The sequence below is a fragment of the Hippichthys cyanospilos genome, chromosome 15 (genome assembly GCF_059441005.1).
Source record: "Hippichthys cyanospilos isolate Australia breed blue-spotted pipefish chromosome 15, RoL_Hcya_1.0, whole genome shotgun sequence".
Lineage (NCBI taxonomy): Eukaryota > Metazoa > Chordata > Actinopteri > Syngnathiformes > Syngnathidae > Hippichthys > Hippichthys cyanospilos.
This window is the reverse complement of record NC_142383.1, coordinates 15,519,380-15,543,125: the sequence shown is the minus strand read 5'-3', so window position 1 is coordinate 15,543,125 and position 23,746 is coordinate 15,519,380. Positions and strand designations below refer to the sequence as shown.

The window sequence follows — 23,746 nt, the reverse complement described above, 5'->3', positions numbered from 1 at the left end:
AATCAATGGCTGTGCTCAAAAAGAGTTAAAACAATATATATAAAAAAAATCTAAATTTAATAAGAGACCGTATAAAATTTGGGGTAAATTTGTGATTTGTAAATTTTATATCCAGTACACAGTATATGTGATTTTATTTATGTATTTATGACTGAATATGAATTACGTAAAACGTTATGTTTACTGAAATAAACCATCAAACAAATGAGACAAAAAAAGATGCTATTGAAGTATTGATTTTAAACCGCTATTTAAGAAACAGATATCAATCCATTTTCTAGAATTATGTTGAAACTCAAAGACAGGATGTTGCTTTTGGCAGACAATTACAAAAAAAATGAAATAACTAAAAAAAAAGAACCTTTATATACCATCTTTTTGCGTATGTTATTACCTGCGCCTTATAGTCCAGTGCGGCTTATCCGTGACAAAAATAATTTTTTGCGCCTTTTTTTGGTGCGCCTTATAGTCCGGAAAATACGGTCATAATTTCCGAAATACTCAATCCCAAAGGCAGTTTGAGGATGAGCGACTTTGTCAGAAGAACGGATCAAATATATCTGAATTCTTCCTTCCCCGGTGTTTGTGTAACACGATGAGGCGGGATTTGTAAAAGCCAGCTGAGAACAATTTAGCGGGAACCCAAACCAGCGGAGGAGACGGCGTATCCTTTAATGTCGCGGCTCGTTTGTCTGCGGCTGTCGGCGTCGCGCTGGAAAAACAGACGGATGGCGTTTGAAGCCGGCGTACGGGAAAAAACGCCTGCGAGCGCGCCCCTCTGATCCTTCGCTTCCGTAGCGCGCACCTTCGCTAGCGCTCAACGTCATGCGAGAGTCGCGCTGATTGCGTACATATGTCAGGTCATTTCAAAGGTTAGCATGGTTAAATTAATACCCCCAAAAATTCGATTCTACAGAGGGAAATTTTCGAGTTGGATTATCGATTGATTTAACCCCAAAACAATGGAATTTATTTGCAATAATTATTAAAAATAAAAAGTGTGATTTGCACTCATAGATGCGAAATTATGTTTGGTCATAGTATAGGACAGTTTTCGGTGAAATATTTTTTCAACCAAGTACCCCTTAATCAGCGCAAAGCGTTTTTGGTTGAAAAAAAAAAATAAAATAAAATAAAAAATAAAATAAGATGAAAATAAAAATAAAATAAAATAAAATAAAATAAAATAAAATAATAAAATAAAATAAAATAAAATAAAACATGCCACCAACATTTATTTAACTTCAGAACTTTTCATACATTATTAAATATTTGTCCGCAAAAAAAAAAAAAATCAAGTGACAGGATTGTTTTAAAAAATAAATAATCAAGAAAATATTTGTCCGCAGAAAAACATTCAACAGAATCTGTAGTCTTTTGGGATTACAGTAGATCTGTTCACAAATAATTAACTTAATTCTAAATACATATTTATTTATTTCATCCTACCACTAGAGGCCAATGTTTCCCAGATGTTTGCATGACATGACTTTTCTCACCCTAATATATTATTTACCAGTGTGAAATGGCATCGAGTTTCTCACGAGTTTAAAATGCCCGACTGTGTTTGAATGCACCATACGCCTCGTCCTCATTCCCAAACTTTTTGGCTGATTCTCAGTTTTGAGAGTCCATAAGGCGCAAAGACCAAAATTTATTCGGCAAACAGCGGAGGAACATAAACGCAAATGGATGCAATTCGAACTGCGTAGCATACCTGAGTTGGGGACAATCAGGTGTCCCCCCTGCGAGCTGAAGGACCCCACCGCCGTGCAGGACGGGTCTCTGGATCGTAGCAAGGTCTGGGTCTGGGTTCGGCGCCCCATGGTACCGTCGGCGTTGTCCAGCAGGCAATGCGGCAGCTTGGGCGACAGCTTGGACGAGAACTCGCCTCCGAGGTCGTCCTGCGGCGTCACCAGGCCGGACGAGTTGTACACTTTGATCTTCAGGTTCGGTAGAGGGTCCAGCAGGGGCGAGTTGGTCATCGGGATTTTGTCGGCCACGTCGTGCAGGGCGTAGACCGGGCCCCGGTACATGGCGGCCGCCGAGGTCAGGTCAGGCGGGGCCGTGAGGAGATCGGCTGAGGTCGCGAGGGGAAAAAAGATCTTAAGAAGCAGGAATGGAAGATCTCATACGAGTTCCTGCGATAACCCCGACCCTGGAATCCACGATGGATACCTTACCGTACCAGATTATATTTGGATATGAACACTTTTATTTGGGAGTTCTTCCCAGGAGCAAAATCAAAACCTTCATAGTACTAGTATTCTACTTTTGGTAGTGTTTAGTACTTTCCGTCATCGTTGGTCCGTCATTTTTTCAAGACGGAATTATAATTATTATATACTTATATTTTTATACTATAATTATAAATGTCCGTCGGTGTATATTTGCCCAACCTTCCGCCACCACTAGAGGGCGACATTTTGTCACATTGCCTGCAGGCTGATTGCAGTTTATACTTCAACAGATGAAGAAATATAGCTTATAAACATACGAATCGGTCGAATTATATTTCGGTTAGCAAAAAGGGACGTAGCAGGCTAACGTAATGTCTACTCCGAGGATTACGACGACGAATAAAAATCGCACTTCCGACATATTTTTTTTTCCGCATACCCGACGGCAAGTCCGTCAGTGCCCACCTCCGTAAACTAGCGTAACCGCGCCTCAAAAATGAACCTTGTTGATGTTTCCTTTTCCACGCTAGCTAGCTCATTTCCAACAAAAATTTCAACCGCCCGTTAATTTCTATTACGGATAACGCCATCGTCCCGTCTGAGTCCCGTTTTGGTGGACTGGATCTCGCGGTTTCACGGCCGGAAAGAAGACATTTGATTATCAAAACTGCCGGGAGAAAACGAAGGCGGTTTTCGCCCGTTGGCTTTTTACTCATTAAGGAAGTGGAGTCTGCCACGACACAACATTACTCAGTCTGAGGAGCTAAAGGCGCAGCTGGGATTCATGGGCGCCAGATGGCAGCGCTAAGGCTCCGTTTAGCCGCCAGGTACGAGGATGAATGTTTCTCGTCTGGTTTGAAGACATGCCGCACTCCGCCGCCCGTTCTCGTTTGCCGGAAAATGGGCGCCGATCAACAGACGAGTCGCCGAGAAGACGCGGTTTTGGCCGCAGCTGATGCTACATTTTAACAGCTACGCTCAAAGGTGAGGTTAGCGAAAATGAAAAAGAAATCTAGATCTGAGACTTCAAAACAAACTCTTACCACAACTCCGTTTCGTGAAACTTTCCTTGCAAAGGAATTTGGAATCTGAACTGTAATTTCATAAAATTTTCGTTTTATCTTGCACAATATTTTGTGCACAAAAGTTGTACGTTATTAATTTGCTCCCTAGCGTCTTCTTTCGATGCTTTCCCTCTGATGCGAAATGCCTCTGATGTAAAAGATCAAATGATTGGATAAAATTGTGTGGTATTTTAATTATTTTTGTGCCATGTTGAACTTTGGCATGTTCTGACTATCAGGGTGAAATTTCAGCTCCCTACCGCCTTCTTTCCATGCTCTCCCTTGAAGTGAAATGTCCTTGATGTAAAGATCAAGAGATTGGACTAAATTGTGTGGTATTTTGATTATTTTTGTGCCATGTTGAACTTTGGCATGTTGTCACTACCTGGGTGAAATTTCAGCTCTCGCCTCTCTTTCAAGGATTTCTCCTTGACTTGAAATGTGTTTGTTGTAAAGAAACGATTGGACAAAATTTTGTGGTGTTTTGATTATTCTTGTGCTATGTTGAACTTTGGCATGTTCTGACTATCTGGGTGAAATTTCAGCTCCCTACCGCCTTCTTTCCATGCTTTCCCTTTGACGTGAAATGTCTCTCTCTTTCAAGGATTTCTCCTTGACTTGAAATGTGTTTGTTGTAAAGAAACGATTGGACAAAATTTTGTGGTCTTTTGATTATTCTTGTGCCGTGTTGAACTTTGACATGCTATCACTATCTGGGTGAAATTTCGGCTCCCCACCGCCTTCTTTCCATGCTTTCCCTTTGACGTGAAATGTCCTTGATGTAAAGATCAAGAGATTGGACAAAATTGTGTGGTATTTTGATTATTTTTGTTCCATGTTGACTTTTGGCATGCTGTCACTACCTGGGTGAAATTTCAGCTCTCTACTGTCTTTCAAGGATTTCTCTTTGACGTGAAATGTGTTTGTTGTAAAGATCAATAGATTGGACAAAATTGTGTGGTCTTTCAGTTACTCTTGTGTCGTGCTGAACTTTGACATGTTGACTCAATCTGGGTGAAATTTCAGCTCCCTAGCGTCTTCTCTCAATGCTTTTCCTTTCATGTAGCGATCAAAGGATTGGACATAACTGCGTGGTATTTTTGACCATTTTCGGCTGGAGGAACAACCAATCGTGGCTCATGTACCGACGGGCGACGGGACCAACGGCAGCGGGCGCACCTTTCCGCGTGGTCTTGATGCTGACGGGTTGGAAGCCTCCGTTGAGGGCGGACGAGTCCAATATGTCCGAGTCGAACTCGCGGTGGTTCTTGCGGTAGATGAAGAGCGCCACCACCACCGAGATGACCAGGCACATGATGACGGCGATGACGATGCCCACGTAGAGCGCCACGTCGTCCGTGCTGGGTGCCACTGCGGAAAGGAACAAAGAGAGGAAAGATATTGACTTGAAAAGCTGGAGCTCCGCCCACATTGGATTGGAAAAGTCTCCGAATTCGCCTCGAAATGGATTCAAACAAAATGTCCGACATTCTGTTCCATTCCGAGACCTTAAATTTATATTCGAAACTGAATTGTATTCTTTTTTTTTTTTTTTTAATCCACAGATTTGAACTAAAATGAAACAATATTTTGACCTCGGGTTTTTGCATATTGTGTTTTTCTATACGGAAAAAAGTACAAAAAACGAAATTAAAATTATTTAACAAGTAGTTCCACTTTATTGGTCCATAACCAATTATTAATTGTATTTCATTCATCTTGTCATGGCATATTACCTCATTTCATCTTAAATACATGTTTTTATTATTATTATCATTATTTTTTTTTGGTTTATTACAAGTCCAGACTTTCAATTCCAGGTAATTATACAGTATATCCTTTTTTTCCAAGCAATTTTCAGTTATTTGGCTAATGAAGGATCTAAAAAAATGGCTTGGACAAAATGAAGTATTGAATGTCCAGAATCTTGAAAAACGTAAAAATACTCCTGAAAAAACGTAAAAATACGTCTTTGGAATCGAATGGGTTATATCGTGAATTACAAAAGACCCTCGCAAAAGTTTTGTCCATTAAAAACAATAGTGTAGTTTGAGGTGTTTGCACATTGGCCAGTAGATGGCAGCAAATACCACAAAAGCTCACAGTCTGGATTTAAATGGCCCCGCAAATGGAACGCAAAGGAATTCTTGCACCAAAGGAGGATAAAATGCCAAGAAAACACCCGGCGAAGTAAAATCCGGCATGACAATGACTGCAATCCACAATTAAGTCAATCGGAAAAACGTAGTCTTTTCTTTTTTTAAGAAATATTTTTTTTGTGGACTCAAAGTCTGAAGTGTCAGGATAACATCATCATCCTCCTCCTAATCCTTCCGCCGCCGCAGCCGCGAACCGACAGCCGAGCGGGGGAGCCCGGTGATGAAAGCGGGAGAACGTAATTTCACTTCTCCACCTTGCCCGTGGTTATTTAACGTGCCCCCCCCCCCCTCATCGAACCCCCCCGACAATCTTCCGTCGGCTCTTTGATGATAAAGGCTGCAACCTGCTAAGTGTACGCATTAAAATGTATCACTTAGATGAATACATGCCTTTGAACACCAGCCGTTGTCGGCGGCGATGAAAAAGCGCAAGAAAGCGGAAATGAAAAGGGATTATTATTGTTATTATTATTATTATGACGACGAAAGACGTGGAAATTAACTTCCGGATGAACTATCAGACCGCCAAGCTAGCTGGGAAGCAACAAAGTAATAATAAAAAAAAAGGCCAGAAAATAAGGGATAAAAAGCTGAAATATGCATTTTGAGAAAGCAATTATCACAGTGCTATTTTTAGGGGACGTCATTTCAAATATTTTGTTTGCAGGAATATCTTTGATGTATTTCCTCTAGCCAAGTGCTTCTCAATTATTATTTTTTTGCAAAGCCACCCCAAAGAAAGAGACGGTATCCTTTTTAACGTCCACAAAAGACAAAACCTAATTTAAATCAACTTTCAGCGGGTGTTTACTTTTTACAGCGGTTTATACAGGTTACATCTTATTCTGAATCTGAAAAAAAAAAAGATCTTAAAGTGCACCAAAGTGTCTTCAAATAAGAAAAATGCCAATTCTTATTCAGACTAGAAACATTTTAAATCAAATGAATAGTTTGATGATGAATTAAAAAAAAAAAAACGTACGGTAAACATTAACAGCAATAACTCAAATGTTTTTACTTGAAGAAAAATGTATAAAACATGCAGATTTTTTTCTAAATCACCTTAATCATTAAAGTGATTTAGAAAAAAATTCTCTATGGAAATATGTATGAGAAGTTCTTCAAATTTTTGTTTTGATTTAAAACTTTGTATTCACTCAAAGAGTGAGAATAAGACCGTGTCGTCCAACATTTCTGGTAGACGGCAATCACTGTTTTTTTTTTTTTTTTTTTACATTTTGTTCAAAAAATCTTTTTGGTTTTGATGTAAAATTTTGATTAAATCAAAATCGGTTATTTATTCAATTCGTTCTCAACAAAGTAAGCTAACAAACTACTAATCAACAATCTTCTATTTTTTTTCAACAAAGAAGATTGTTGAATGGAAAAAGTGGATGTTTTTCAAATATAGTGTGCCTCCCAGTGGACATTAATGGAAACACAGTAAAATTTGGTTACACGGTATCGCTAATGCTTGCAGAGTTGAGTCAATGAACCATTTCTAGAAATAGTCAAGAATGTTAATGTAGTTATTTATTCATCCATTCGTTCTCAGCAATGTAAGCTAAGAACAATAAATCAACAATATTCTACATTTTTTTTCAATAAAGAAGATTGTGTTGAACGGAAAAAGTGGATGTTTTTCAAATATAGTGTGCCTCCCAGTGGACATTAATGGAAACACAGTAAAATTTGGTTACACGGTATCGCTAATGCTTGCAGAGTTGAGTCAACAAGCCGTTACTGGAAATAGTCAAGAATGTTAATACTTATTTATTAATTCGTTCATACTCAACAAACTACTAATCAACAATATTCCATATTTTTTTTTAAATGAAGAAGATTGTGTTCAACGGAAAAATAAAGAGCTGTCATTTAACCCGGTGAAACCCTGACATCGTAATATTTTTCGCTCATGGTTATCAAACCGTTCAACCAACCTCTCACACGAGCATAGACTCCAGAGATTTTAATACGCCGTTCAAGTCGATTTTCCATAATAAGCCCCTTTTAAACAAGTCATCGCCGATTAAGAACGTGCGCGTGAATTCCCTATCGACTTTTCCCCCGCGTAAATGACAGCGTCGGGAAAGAAAACGCAATCAAACAACAGCCTCGGCCAAACAAAGGGTCGGCACCCGGCTGGGTTTTTATCGGGTCGCCGATTGTCAGCATAAAAACGCCCTAAGCGCTTTCATTGATCGACACGCGGGAACATAATTTCACCGCAATTGGCTTTCTGATTCATGTCCGTTGTGGATTTTATGGCGGCCGGTGATATATTTTGGCCTATGTTCGAACAAGCACGACAGCAGCGGAAATAAAACGGGAAGTGGCGGAAAATACCGGCCTGAGAGAAACGGGGAAATGCCTCCCTTCAAACACAAAAAAAAAAAATAGCCCACGCTACTTTTATTCGTATTTATTCATTTATACGCTCGGGATCGGTGAGGACCAATACGATCGTATCGGGCTGATGCCTGGCCTTATTTTTTGTATCACGCATATTAGTGGTATCGATACTTGGCATCGGTATGGATGACAATTTAAGTGTTGAGTACTCGTACTGCATATATATATATATATATATATATATATATATATATATATATATATATATATATATATATATATATATATATATATATGAATTACGTTTTTAACTAAATAACACAATTTCCCATAATTAATTAAGGTTAATTAATGAAGGTTGTAACAGATATTTACCTGAGTAAAGTCTTTACATTGTCTTAACGTAAAAATCTGTAAAAAAAAAAAGACGATTGCAATGGCTTTCCTTGATCCTTTAATATAATTAATTTTTCCCGCGCAGTAATATTGTTGAACTAAACTACCAAATCTGTTTGGGAAAGTATGCAAATTTTTCCAATGAGCCTCTGAGAAATTTATGATGACAAGGCCCAGATTTGTCTCTCTTTGTGCTGGTGATGTCATAATTGGCAGGTGTTATTTATTCATTTTTTTATAAACACTTCAGAAAGTTTTTATTAATCTCCAAATTATAACTTTACTTTTACAGCCGTAATTATATATAAATTGACTGCCCTAATATATATATATATATATATATATATATATATATATATATATATATATATATATATATATATATATAAGTATATATATATATTAGTATATGTATATATGTATGCATGTAGATAATACACATGTATGTATATAATACATTCATGTATACTGTATAAGTGTATATATATTTATATATATAGTATATGTGTCTATTAGGTCCGCACAACGAATCAAATTTTAAAAGCGATCACGAATAATTCAGCTCATCCTCTGCGACATTAACATTTAAAAACAACTTTTTTTGATTACAAGTGAAATCAAGCACTTTATCATGCTACCACTAGGGGGCAATGTTTCCCACAAGTTTGCATGACCAAAGCCTTTTGTCATCCTGACATTATTTACCAGTGTGAAACTGAAGCGTGTAATAAATAGAACCAAACATGACGAATAATCGTGATTTCAATATATATATAAAAACATATGTGTATATATATATATATATATATATGTATCTCACGTAAAGAGTATGGAGAAGGGCATGCGAGGAGAAGACACGGCAACGGAAATGCTAGCAAATAAAAGTAAATAAAAACTCACATGCGTTCCCCAAATCAAGCTTGCCTTTAGCCTCGGCTGACTTCTGATATAAGGAACCTTGAGGAAAAGAGGGAAGGAATGGGCGGGAGGGCGGAGGGGTAGGATGGGGTGGGGTGGGGGTGGGGTGGTTGGAACATGGCGGGAGAGAGGGATGATGAAAATCAAATTTAAGCCAACAGAAAAACAAACGCAACAAATGAGACAGCAACAAAGTCATGAGTAGGAAAAATGACACGGGGGAAGCCATCTTTCTTGATTTGGACCCTCCCTTCCCCGGCATGGAGACCGATGAGGAGAGACCGAGGGGACGCGGCGCTTGGGCCGAGGGAGCCGTGCCGTCCATCCATCAAGCCGGCTTAAAAGCCAAAGCGGGGCGGCGGCGGCGGCGGGACCGAAGCCGGCGGCGGCGTCCGACAAAAACTTCACCGTGTCCCGTTGGATTTGTTTTTTAAATACGTATCCGTTAGAATTCCACTCGCATAAGCATGAAGTCTTTAGCGGCTAGCTTAGCATGTAGCACTCCCCAGTACTTGGAGCCATTTTCGCGCCGATGCAAATGCGATGGCGACGTTGACGAGATTCCGTTGCTCGGTAAATTCTTCACGTATATCAGAACCGTCAATTTGCGTTCCGAAGACATTAATGGCCCTTCAAATTAAGCAATGAGATCCACATATCTACACTTTATTGGTCAAAATGTCTCAAGTTTTCAAGTACAGTTCTTTTTGTTAAGTTTCTTAAGTTCGTGATTTTTTTTTCATCTCTACTGTAACCCCTAAATTAGGACGTTTTTTGTTTCATATTTTTCTGAGGGCAGATATTTATTTATAATTATTTCTTTTTGAGAGCGGGTCTGACACTTTATGTTGATTATTTTTGCGGATGAATATTAGTTAATAATTAAGTTTAAGATTAATTTTTGTAATCCCAAAAGAGGACATTTTATTTCATTTTATATATATATATATATATATCATAAACACACACACACACACACACACAGACATATATATATATATATATATATATATATATATATATATATATATATATATATATATATACAATGTTCCATGTGGTGCAGAAAATACGGTAATCGCTGAAATAATCGTAACAAAAATCAATTCTAAAATATTGAATCGTGACAGCCTGAGTCATTTCAAAACAAAATTACAGACATGCCGATGCTCTCGATGTAGTAAACAAGTGTATCTAAACAGTATTTTTTTTTCGGAGTGACTTTTTTCATACGATTTTTATGACTATAACTCACGCGCAAATTCAGCTAGCCGACGGAAGCCCCGAACGTAACCCGTTCGTATGTAAAAAAAAAATGAAACCAGGGTAGATGAGTGAGCGTCCATTTTCCGGTTTTTGAAGCATTTGACCTTGCTAGTGTTCGCTCTCTGAGTCAATGTCAAGAAAATGTCACGTCGGAGGAAAAAAAAAAAAAAAAAAAGGCGCTGTGGAAAACAACATGGGGACGGATGAGGGCGGACAACAGCAAGATGGATGTGAGACGGGCTGACTCGCTGACCTGTGAAAGCTGCTGCGGGGATGGAGTCTTCGTCTGGATTTATGTAGCGTGTTTTAAGTGGCGCTGCTTTATATTTTCGACAAGAAGGCATCTTAGTAAATTACAACGTAGTGGGATATATGTCATTTTAGTGGTTTCGTTTAAAAAAAAAAAAAGTTTCTGAAACGGTGCCCGAAGCAAAGTTTGGAGGGAATTAAAAGCAGTTCAAAAAAAGCCATCAATGTTAGCAAAAAAACAAAAACAAAAAAAACCACTTATGCTAAAATCCAAAAAAGAAAGCCTACTAGAACAGCTTGAATGTAATATATGGTGAATTAGAAGTCCGATATTGATACTGGTCCAATATCAGCCTAAAAAGAAGATTTAAAGTCGAATCTAAACCCTCCGATATTAATTACTCTCCATATATTACCATATATGGGTACAGGCCAGAAGAACAAGTTTTTACAGAGGAACGAGAAAAGGATGAAAAAGCAATTTACTCTTTTCTATGAAATTAACTCTTTTGAAGCGTGAAATAAAAGAATATATCGGAATACCACGACGTGAAAGATAGTTTTGCGTTTTACCCAAAATGAAGGTTCCTGGAGGTATGGAAAAAAAAAAAAAGTATCAACATTTCGACCTCAGGTTTTTGTGCGTCGATTAAAAAACGAACGAAAATCAAAAATTTCACCAAGCATTCACATGTACCGTATCAATGTATAAGCACGATAGTCGGTTTGAATACTTTTAAAATAATTTTAGCACCGGAATCAATTCAATAATTTAGTCATTAAATACCCCGTTTTTTTTATTCAATCGCCATGTTTACAGCTTCCTTTAGCCCCGCCCCCAAGAAACAAAATAAAAAGTATACAGTACAAGTAAAATTTAACGTCTGACCTATAAAACAAAACAAAAAAAATGTTTCGGATTGCCCAAGTGCTTGTCAATAATATTTTGCTAAACCGCCCCTAGGAATGAGAAATTTTCTTGCCCCGCCCCCAACACACACAAAACTCATTGCGCTGAACACAAATACGATTATTATCTATAAACTTTGTATAACTACACCAAAACCGGTTTGAATACTTTTAAAATAATTTTAGCACCGGAATCAATTCAATACTTTAGTCATTAAATACCCTTTTTTTTAAAAAATTCAATCGCCATGTTTACAACTTCCTTTAGCCCCGCCCCCAAGAAACAAAATAAAAAGTATACAGTACAAGTAGAATTTAACGTCTGACCTATAAAACAAAACAAAAAAAATCTATAAATTTTGTATAAGTACACCAAAACCTGTCTCCTTTTTAAAACGAACAAAAAAAACAATATAAATCAACTTTCGACATCTGTGAATTATTTTTTACAGCGTTTAAACGGGTTCCACTCCTGGCGTCGCCTCGTGCCGCCAAACTACAGAAAAGGCCCAAAAAAAAAACCAAAAAAAAAGTGATACAAACGATCGCGGGTTTTAAAAGAGAAGCGGCCGCATTTCAGCGCGCCGAAAATCCAGCTTTAAAAGCTTTACTCCATTAAATCTGGGCATCCTCGGAGACTGCGCCTTAGCGCGTTCTTGATCAAATTCTCCGGCGCGTTTTAGCTAGAAATTGCCACAAAAGCCTTGAAATGAGATCCAGAGACAGAAAATAGGATCAGAAGCATTTACGGGCGTCCGAAAGCTCGGGGCGCGCATCGGAGGTGAGTTCCCATTGCGCGCGGCCACTCGCGCTGCCTTAATGCGAGCTTTGGCGTAATGGCTCCTTCTATTCCGTGTGAGTGGGAAAGGTCGTTAGCGTTGACATAAGTGGCTTCGTTCGCCCTCTTAGCTTGAAAAGTCCAAATGATGCCGCGTCTATTTTTACGCGCCACCGAGGAGAAATCCTCAGCCCGAGGACCCGAGTAAACGGACGAAGGTTTTTAACGACAATCGTGGCGATACAAGCGCCGCGGTAACAGCCGAAATGAAAATACAATAGCGGAGCAAAACTGAAAGGAAAAAAAAAAAAAAAGTGCTTTGATATTCAATTCAATTGTATTGCAAGTAAAAGTTAAGAAAAAGGTGTGTAAAAGAAAATCTAATTCAACATTTGTAAGATTATATTTACATATGCTGGCAATTAAAAGTTAAATAACACTGAACTGCACTTAGCAAATGGCCCGCATAGAATTCAAAGAAAAAGATTTAATTGCACAAAAACTGGTTACAAAAAAATATTATATATATATATATATATATATATATATATATATATATATATATATATATATATATATATATATATATATATTTAAAAAAATATTTAAATATTTAAATATTTTTGAATACACCATAAAAAATATAAATATATTTAAAATTAAAATAACACTGAACTGTCCTTAGTATAAGTGTTTAAATCAAAAAGTGTATTAAAATATTGAAAAACATTAAATTCAATTGTGCTGTACATAACATTATTTTTTTTAAATGTACTGTATTAAAAATGTACCATAAAAATATATATAATAAAAATAAAATATAATATAATAAATAATAAATAAATTTTATATATATATATATATATATATATATATATATATATATTATAAATTTAATAATGACTCTAATGACTTATATCAGCACAACTTTCATGTTGAAGATAAAGAACTGGAAGTGAATTTCCACTGGAAGTTGGATAAGCTTACTCCAATAAAGTATTGTTGTAGTAGTGGGTAAAAATACACTCCCGATTTTGAAAAAAAACAAAAAAACTGAGTGAATAGCAAAAAGGAATCCACTAAACTCCGTCAAAGTGACGTTTATATCATTTATCCAATCACAATTAGAGGAAGTACAACAATTCCCGTACAATCTCATAGAATACCGTACGAGCGTAAAAAACGCCAAAAGGTGTGCTTTAACGCCCGAACGCAAACAAGTGTAAAATCAGCCGAGAATCGGCAGCACTTTTGGCGAGCGTTTCAAGCGTTTGGCTTTTGTTCAAATAAAACCAGAAAATCTCTAAACAACCCGTCGCCTCAGGAAACACTTCAGAGCGCATCGCAACAAACCGTCTTTTTTTTTTCCCTCTCGCACAAACACCCACCCAACAAAACAAAAGCGATACCGAGAAAAAAAAAAAAACAACGGCATTTTTGAAAAGGCTTTCAACTCCCGCAGCTGTTTGTGAACTTTGAAATGATTGCCAAAGCGACGGGGAGCCATTACCAGCAATAATTGCTCCCTTTCACACACACGGAACCGCCAGGTCAAAGCGGTACCGCGCCGCGGCCTCGGGTTTCCGTCGGGATATTTTCAAAACGAAAGGTAGCAATCAGAGTGGACGGGTTCTTGTGCGATTGCCATATAATCGCCATTGTAAACAACAACAACAAAAAACTCCTATACAGTAATTGCAGAGTGTAATCACCCCTTTTTTAAACATACCGTATACTTAAAATTTTGGTGTATTATACAGCGCCGCTATGACACTAATTAGCAGTGATGAAAACTGCCACTGGTACAAGGAAGACCGGAATCCGAGCACACTGTCAGAACCGAATGAGGAGGTCCTGTTTTCACCCGGTGAAACAAACGAGTGACGGGAATGGTAAATGGTAAATGGACGGTCACTTATATAGCGCTTTTCTACCTAGCGACGGGAAATATCGTCACGGCTAGACGGCAAATCGAGAATTGTAACTGAAGAAAGAACGATTATTTTTGATTTCTGGGAAAAATTGTGGAGTTAGAACTCTAGGTATGAAAGTAAGAAGAAAGGGTAAGAAGGTAAGAAGAAAATTCAATTTTGGACAGTGGAATCATTAGCAAATTTGAAAACGATTGACGAAAAAACGGTTAGGCCTATAATCGGGGATTTTAGCTGAAGGAAAAAAAAAATACCGTTTTTGGTGTTTGGAACAACTGTAATGTTTAAACTCTAGGTATGAAGGTAAGAAGGTAAGAAGAAAATTCAGTTTTGGACCATGGAATCATTAGCAAATTTGAAAACGATTGACGATATAAACGGTTAGCGCCGGTTAGGCCTAAAATCGTGGATTTTAGCTGAAGGAAAAAAAAATACCGTTTTTGGTCTTTGGAGCAACTGTAATGTTTAAAGACCACAGTGTTTGCTTCAAGAAAAAATGACGTTTCACGTCAACTCAGGGACTGCAATTGAAGAAAATTTCGATGGAAGAATTCGCAAGTTTGAAGACGATTGACGAAAAAAGTGATCATAACTCATCACTGGTTAAACCTCAAATAGATGATTGGAACAGACAATTTTTGGTATTTGGAACAACTCTAAAAATTGAAAACGATTGACGAAAAAATGGTTAGCGCCGGTGAGACCTACATTTGTATAGCCAAAGAACACAAGATCCTGCTTACCTTTGAAAAATAGTCGAGAAAAGGCGAAATTCGTAAAACTATATTCTACTATTAATTACTCAAGAACGGAAGAACGTGGACACAAATTTTAGGTAGATATCAAATATTTCTTTTAGTGGGTCCTACGTTTGTATAGCCAAAGAACACAAGATCCTGCATAGCTTCAAAAAACAGTCAAAAATCGTACAAAAAGGCCGGTACAGAAAGTTTTCTTTCGAAAAAATAGCTAGCGTTAAATTGTTAGTTCACATTTTTTTGATGGAAAAAAATTCCGTTTTAAGATGATTGAGAAAAAAACGTAATTTCTCGGTAATTCAAAATCCAGCGATGGAATCTGCGAGACGAGCAGCAGAAGCTGGAGCAAGTTCGTTAGCGTTTGTGCGGGAAACGGAAACGCGAGCGATTTAGGCGAGGGATGGCGACGAGCGAACGAGCCCACGCCGACACGGTGGCCCGAGATACTCACTCTGCATGCAAAGGCCGTCCGTGCAGTTCTTGGACTGCAGCACCAGGCCCTCGCAGTCCTTGCCACCGTTTTTGGGTGCCGGCGCGCCGCATTCCCGCCTCCTCCAATGGGTGCACTCGGTCCCACAGGTGGACCACTTAGTCCACTCTGTCCACAGGCCATCCACTACCACACAACAGACAGGCGACACGCATGAGGCGACAGGTGCTCCACGCCGGACTGACGATGGGGTGAATGACGCCGACGTGAAAATGCAGTATGACAAAGGGGTGCGAAATTCGGAGAATTTTCAAAGTTGGGAAAAATTTCCATGGTGAGTGACAGAAAAATGAACGGAATGACAAAAAAAAATGTAATTTTTATAGTATTTTACCAAAAGATGGCACAATCGTGGTAAGGTGAAGTGGTCGTGACATGTTATCACCAGCTGGGTGAAATTTCAGCTCCCTATACGTTTTTTTTTTTTTTTAATTTATTCTTTTGATGTGAAATGGCTTTGGCTTAAAGCAGTGGTTCTCAAATTGGGGTACGGGTATCCCTGGGGGTATTTCAAGGCATTCCAGGGGGTAGTCGAGATATTAAATAAAACAAACATGCAAAAATCCTTACTGAAGTAATTAAATCAAATATTAAGTTCATAAAACAAACGTTATGTTCGGTAGGTCGTTCAAATTCATTCTTGTAAAAACACAGACATTTTATGTTTAATACTTCTCTGTGAACAAATATTTATTTATAATCATTTCTTTTTGAGAAATGGGGACAATAATTATTATTTTTTGGTTCATAAGAAGACACTTTGTGTTGATTATTTATTTGAGGACGAACGGAAATGAAGTTGGACAAATACTGTGGTATTTAATAATATATATGTGATAAAACACAATGGTTAAACGAGATAATAACCACAGGTCGCTATTGTTTGCTCATTTTTGGCCGATATCAAACGAAGCGAAATTTTCACGTAAGGGTATCGTCGTTTTATTTTCAAACAAAAACAAAAGCAAGTTCCCAAGGTCAGCAGCATTTCTTATGAAGCTAAATTAAACGTTAACACATTATCCATGCTAACTTTGTCGGCCAATCTGTGAAATTTTAGGTTAGCATTAAGCTAGCAGACTTTCACGTGACTTTCGCACGGTTAAATTATCAATTCCGATTTCCATTTGCTGTTGTTTTACAGTCAACTTCATTTACTTCGCTTGCCATGAAATTTCACTAGAAACTTTCAGCATTCCGCCATCTTGCAACCCGCGTTGCATGGAACGAATTTCCCGCGTTGGGCGCAAGCCTTACCTGGACAGAGGGGATTACACGGCAACTTCTGGATGCCTTGCCCCTCGCAGATGGCGCCCCCGTTGAGCGGCGCCGGGTTGGTGCAGCTGCGCGTGCGCTTCTGGTAGCCCCGCCCACAGCGGCTGTTGCACACTGACCATTCCGTCCAGGTTGACCAGCCACCGTTGACTGCAGGTGGGGGAGACATGCAATTAGCTTGATAAAGTAATGGATTATTTTTACCCTTGTGGCAAAATGTTACAAATTATGGAGATTCTTTTCATTTTTATTGTAATATCATAAAAGAATCAATGGGGAAATAAACACCAGGGAGCTGAAATTTCCAGCAGATGATTAAAACATGTCAAATTTCAAAATGCAACCATTTTGACATTTCTATTTCATTGCAGCTGGACGTGAAGAATTTTGTGTATGCAAATGACCATTGTCCAAGTTTTGGACCATATATAATCATTATGATTACAATTTTTGAGATGCATTTTATAACTTATTTTCACATTGATTTTCCTGTGATTCTTGCAACGTTCCGTTGAGCGGTGGTCAAACTATGTCAGGAAACAGAAAATTCTTTGTTGACTTGTGTTTCACCTCAAGGCAGTAGGTGGCGGTAGAGAGCAGTTTAAGTGTCATCACAGATTTGCTACTGTATTGCTCACCGCCAATCACCACTACAAAATGCAACGGGCGTGATACTCTTGTGTTGGTGCGGTATTCTAACAATCCAAGTGTTTCGGTGTTATATAAAAAAAATTCCCGGTGCTGCTGTTTTTTCCAAACGTGCAGCCATGTTCAGTCTGTGTTGAAGGCATTTTGTTGTCTAAGAAAAAGCATTTTTTGTTTTTATTTTTTAATTAAAAGTATCATTTTTCTGCGTCAGTATTTAGTGATGCAACCTGTGCCTTATAATCTGGTGTGGCCAATACATGACAAAAAATAGATTTTCTGTTATACTTTTATGATTGCGCCTTATAGTCTGAAAATGCATACTTTTTTAATTACACAGTAATTTTTCCTATATTATACCTAAATACCGAAGTAATTTATTACTTTTACTTGTATTATTGCGTTTTATAATTCAGTGCGCCTTATAGTCTGAAAATGCATACTTTTTTATTTAAGTACATAGTATTTTTTTATTACATTACAGCTAAATACCGAAGTAATTTATTACTTTAGTACTCATTTAATTTAATAATAATTATAATATATAATTACATTATAAATAATAATAATAATAATAATAATAATAAATTACTTTAGCCAAACACATGATTAAAAAAATGAAAAAAAAGAGAAAAAAAAGGTACTTGGGATCGAGTAAATAAAATAAATATGTCATTGGGATTGACTGAGTATAAATAAGATTTGCATGGGTTTCTGTATCAAGTCAAGCACAACTATATTCCGTAAATAGATACGAATGTGTCAAGGCAGTGAACAACTTTTGTTTTGTTTTTTTTGACCGCCCCCCCGACTCTCAGGCCATCATTTTGTCACGCAGCCAGACAGCGCGCGACGGTCAGATAGCAGCCAGTTTCCAGTCACCGATTCCTCTTAATGCTTCTTTTTCCTCTCTCATCCGTCTTAGTCAACCGCCAAAAGGCAAAGCGGAGCGACAACACACCGCGCCGCTGTGGCTGCCGACCAACCGCTGACATTTTACATCAAGGCTCCGAAACCTTGACTTCCACATCGAGCGTCGGCCCGGAAAAAGAAAACATTTGGATGGATGATTTTATTTCTATTTTTGCAATTTTATTTTTGATTTTTTTGGAGACATTGATTGAGATGATGATTTTTTGAGGCTGACATTTGGCAGAATAAATCCGATTAATCGGATTAATATTTTAAAAAAAAAACGTTTTTTAACACACATTGGGTTTTTTGTCTGTAAATAAAAACAAATGTGTGAAAAACTAAAGGACAAAAAAAAAATACAATAACACAAATTTGGCAAAATGAAGCCGATTAATAGGATTTTTTTTTTAATTCATTAGTTTTTTTATTGTGAAAAACTAAATTAAAGGAAAAAAGGAAAAAAATACTGTGATTAAAGAAAAAAAAGAATAAAAATACTATAAAATAAATTTGATTAAAGAAAAAAAAGAATAAAAATACTATAAAATACATTTGATTAAAGTCTACTTAAGGGAGTAGTCCATTTATGTATCATTTTTCAGCAGTATAAAAAAAACTCGATTAATTGGATAACTAAGCTATTTTTCACGTACAATTATTAAACATTAAAAACACTGCCACTCGCTGTTGACTGAAAAACACATCACATTTACAAGTCACATTCGAGATTTTTAGAAAACGAGGGAAAAACAACATTTTTAGAAGACATAGATTTTTAACGAAAAAAAAGTTTTGGATATAACTACCATAAAATGAATTATTTTTAAATCCATTCAAGGAGTAGTCTTTAAGATCTGATTTACTGCCCCATTTTATCGGTTATACTCGCTACTTTTCATTTAAAAACATGGAATTATTCGTTTTACTACCATAATACTCATTTGTAGTCACTATTACTCAACAGCACATTTTTTTTTTGACATACTGTGACATTAGTACAAAGTTCGCTTTAAGTCTTCCTGTCTTCGCAGCATTTTCACACAGATCACAATTAAGCGTACGCGCGTACCGCCGTCCCGTTTGGAAGACGCGCAGTCGTTGTGACAATTACAGTACTTTAGCTATCAACGATAAGCTGACATTAAAAAAAAAAAGCTTTCCCCGCGTCGCTGACAGGGAATCCTTGCCGAAACGTCGGCAGTAAAACATGGCTCCAATTCACAGTGTGTGTCCTCGCATTCTTCTTGCACCGGCGGCAAAAACTCGTTTGGCGCGTTGCCTTTTTCGAAGATTGTAAAAAATACGTCGTAAGCGACAAAACTCAACTTAAATTTTGACATCACTATACACACACATGTATATATATATATATATATATATATATATATATATATATATATATATATACACACACATATATATTTATTTTTATATATATGTATCCATTTTTTTAATCATGTGTTTGGCTAAAGTAATTATTATTATAATTATATATATTATAATTTATATAATAATAATAATAATAATTTATATTATAATTACATATTAGAATTATTATTAAATTAAATGAGTAGTAAAGTAATAAATTACTTTGGTATTTAGGTATAATATAGGAAAAATTACTGTGGAATTAAAAAAGTATGCATTTTCAGACTATAAGGCGCAATCATAAAAATATAACAGAAAATCTATTTTATGTCATGTATTGGCCACCGCAGATTATAAGGCACAGGTTGCATCACTAAATACTGACGCAGAAAAATGATCATTTTAGTTAAAAAAATAAAAACAAGAAAATACTTTTTCTTAGGCAACAAAATGCCTTTAACACAGACTGAACATGGCTGCACGTTAGCATGTTGTATTCGTACAATGTGCATGCGTCATAAAAGATGCGACATTTATCTAGTTTTACTACAACTAAAATTATGAAATAAATCTCATTTTAATTTATCGTACATAGACAAAAATACAACGAAACAATAACGTTACATTTTTGGCAGGACTCCAATACGAACAGGTCATGCTTGCAAAATAAGATCCGGGCGATTTATTTAGGGTTCCTGCAACTTGATTGCGTAATCACTTTGCGATAAAGAAATAGAAAAATTGCGTCTCACCGTAGACGATGACGGTGGCAGTGGTGCTGCGACGCTTGGCCACGATGTTCTTGGCCACGCAGGTGTAGTTGGCCGTGTCGGAAAGGCGCGCCTGCTTGATGATCAGATTATGGTCGATGGTGATGTAGAAGTTCCTGTCGTCGGCGGGGTCGATCACTTCCTCGTTCTTCAGCCACTCCACCTACCACCCACAAGGAAAAACGGTCACGGAATTATTTCTTTGTGACTAATGGATTCGTCTGTTGCTAATTGTCGATCAATTGAAAAAAATGGGTTTTCAAAATTTTCATTTAATGTCTATCCCTTTTTAAAGATTTTTTTTTCAAAATAGCGCAAGAAATGCACAAACTTATTTTTTTTTAGTGCTTGTTTCGTACGTAAATGTCAGCAAATCGGCAAATATGTCGATCCCTGTTTTCCAAAGCAAAAATAAGACCCGAAAAATCTGACATTTTTCGTTGAGAAGCTGAACTACGGAACAGTTTTAGGTGTCTAAACGATTAATCGATTATCAAGAATATTCATCGTTTAAATTGCTTCGCATTTGTTTATTATCGTTGGGTCTCTACTGTAATCATTAGCAAAAATGTTTTATATATATATATAATGTTCTGTGTCCACTACAGTATAGTGATTCATTCTTTTTGGTCTGTATCTTCTCTCTCACGCTACTAAGTCCTAGTGTCCTCAAGTGAGGACATCTTCCAACAATCTCATGTATTTGAGTGGGATACAGTTCACTGCTGTCTTTCTGAGACAAAATGGACACAATAGCGGACACAAATGAACAGGTTTGGAAAGATATTGACGCGTTTTACCTAATAATAATAAAAAACACATAACAACAATAAATAAATAAGATTCCCTTTTCAAAAGACAATGAATGGGTCCGAGCTAGCTAAACTGGCAAATATGCAAGTATTTCTTTGGACTCGGGTCTGTTGGCATTCTCCGACGCGAGCAAGATAAAGATTCTTGTTATTCCACTCTCAAGGACAACATTTCAGCTTATGTGTCTCTTATAAGAGCCCGCCAGTGAATCGGAGAAGCTTTTTAACCTTTTCTCAGCAGTTCATTTCTCTAAATGATGGCGATATTGAACTCCTGCAGCAGAAACGCGGTCCGCTAGGGATCTTTGTTTGGCTTTAAATCACAAGAATACCCTTTTCTTTGGTGGATGATTTTCCAAAAGAAGCCCGCAGACACTTTGATTCCAAATATGTCCTCATCTTCAAAGAGCGCAGTCTAGCCATGAGGGGGCCCGCCACGCCGACTTCCTGCTCATTGTCGCGTCCCGCCACGGCAGGGAGCCCCGCGTCCCCAAACTAACGTTTTTTTTTTCTGCTAGATAAGACGAGCGGGGCAGGTCGAGATAAGCAGGATGTTTGGGGGGGAAAAAAAAACATGAAGAACCGAAAGGAGAGGGCTGGCAAATTTCTGCAGAGGTACAACAGTGTGGCTATTGTCGAAGGAAAAAAAAGAAGAAAAAAAAAAAGGAGGCATTGTTCGAGGCCTCTCAAAGGAGATTAAGTGATTGTGACACAAAGTTGGTTGTAAGTCAGCGGCGGAAAAACATCCCGAGTGGCTTCCACGGACTTCTGTATTCGCATGAAAATAGACGCTGGATTTCAAATGATGTTTTGGTACACAGGCAGCTCGTAAAACACAATTTCCCTTGTGACAAACTTTGAGAATGTATAAATACATAACTATTTTCTTTTATGGGTTTTTTTTTTGTAATTATGAATATGGCTAGAGGAAAAAAGTCGACCAGGTTGGGGTAGTCTAATTTAAAAATAGTTTTGGTACACAGGCAGCTTGTAAAACACAGTTCTCCTTGTGACAAACTTTGAGAATGTATAAATACATAACTATTTTCTTTAATGTTTTTTTTCTTTTGTAATTATGAATATGGCTAGAGGGAAAAAGTCGACCAGGTTGGGTAAGTCTACTTTAAAAATAGTTTTGGTACACAGGCAGCTCGTAAAACACAGTTTCCCTTGTGACAAACTTTGAGAATGTATAAATACATAACTATTTTCTTTTATGGTTTTTTTTTTGTAGTTATGAATATGGCTAGAGGAAAAAAGTCGACCAGGTTGGGTAAGTCTACTTTAAAAATAGTTTTGGTACACAGGCAGCTCGTAAAACACAATTTCCCTTGTGACAAACTTTGAGAATGTATTAATACATAACTATTTTCTTTTATGTTTTTTTTTTTCTAATTATGAATATGGCTTGAGGAAAAAAGTCGACCAGGTTGGGTAAGTCAACTTTAAAAATCGTTTTGGTACACAGGCAGCTCGTAAAACACAATTTCCCTTGTGACAAACTTTGAGAATGTATAAATACATAATTATTTTCTTTTATGGGTTTTTTTGTAATTATGAATATGGCTAGAGGAAAAAAGTCGACCAGGTTGGGTAAGTCTACTTTAAAAATAGGTCGACAATAATTTCCACTTTGAAGGTTTTGCATCAACCATGTTTTTGCCTTCACGGACCTTTTTTGCAAAGGGAGACAAACTCCCTCCAAAAACGGGGTATCAAAAGTTTGGGATCATTTCATGGTTTGATATGGTCCAAAATTTGGACAATGATTATTTTTGTACGTGCAATATTGCAGGTCCAGCTGCAATCACATAGAAATGTCAGAATCGATGTATTTTGAAATTTTATGTTTTAATCATCTAGTGGAAATTTCAGCTCTCTAGTGTTTTTTTCATTCTTTTATCATATCATAAAAAAAAAACAACAAATCAAAGGAATTTCCATAATTTGTAAACTGCTTTTGAACCAAAATCTGACATCTGTCTCCAGCCTATTTGGGCCAGTTGCATGCAGCTAACCACTAATGTTAGCATGTAGCGCCGCTCACCGCTGCTAGCAAAGCTAGCCGCTAAGATTGGAGCCGCCGCTAATCGTCGGCAACGGGCGGCGTATATTAAAACGTCAAAATAATCTTTTTAAACATCGGCAAAGTCAGCTGTTGGGATATATTTCAAAATAAAAGCATATATAAGCATCAAGTGTTTTTCGTTTTTTTAAATGAACATTTTTTTTATTTTATGTATGACTGAATACATACTGGCAGGGATAATAAAAAGCTTGAAGCTTCTCACGGCACCGTTGAACAGATATTACACGGAATCGGGAAGCGGGACCTGGAGTGCAAATTCATCCTAAGAAATCCCATTAAATTGCCACAGATTCATCCATTTTTAGTCTGAGTGCCTCATTGTGCAGCCCGAACAAAGTGCGATTACTAACAATAACATCATGATTGCCATTTTGGGCCGCCGACGGAACAAACGAAAGATGAGGAGGAGCCGCGTTTTCCCG

The 23,746-nt window shown here is 37.3% G+C and overlaps 1 protein-coding gene across 4 annotated transcripts in view; it reads right to left on the bottom strand.

The window, feature by feature from the left end:
* Nucleotides 1-23,746, bottom strand: part of unc5cb (unc-5 netrin receptor Cb) — a 155,884-nt gene that overhangs the window by 8,601 nt on the left and 123,537 nt on the right. For 2 of the 4 annotated variants that reach the window (XM_088435596.1, XM_088435598.1), the window contains exons 5-10: nt 20,406-20,586; nt 16,708-16,875; nt 15,412-15,576; nt 9,052-9,108; nt 4,424-4,615; nt 1,718-2,080 (exon numbers count right to left, since the gene is read on the bottom strand). In XM_088435596.1, the coding sequence (XP_088291722.1) occupies nt 1,718-2,080; nt 4,424-4,615; nt 9,052-9,108; nt 15,412-15,576; nt 16,708-16,875; nt 20,406-20,586 (1,126 nt within the window). The remainder of the gene's footprint in view (nt 1-1,717; nt 2,081-4,423; nt 4,616-9,051; nt 9,109-15,411; nt 15,577-16,707; nt 16,876-20,405; nt 20,587-23,746) is intronic. The other 2 variants (XM_088435597.1, XM_088435599.1) reach the window with 2 other exon arrangements.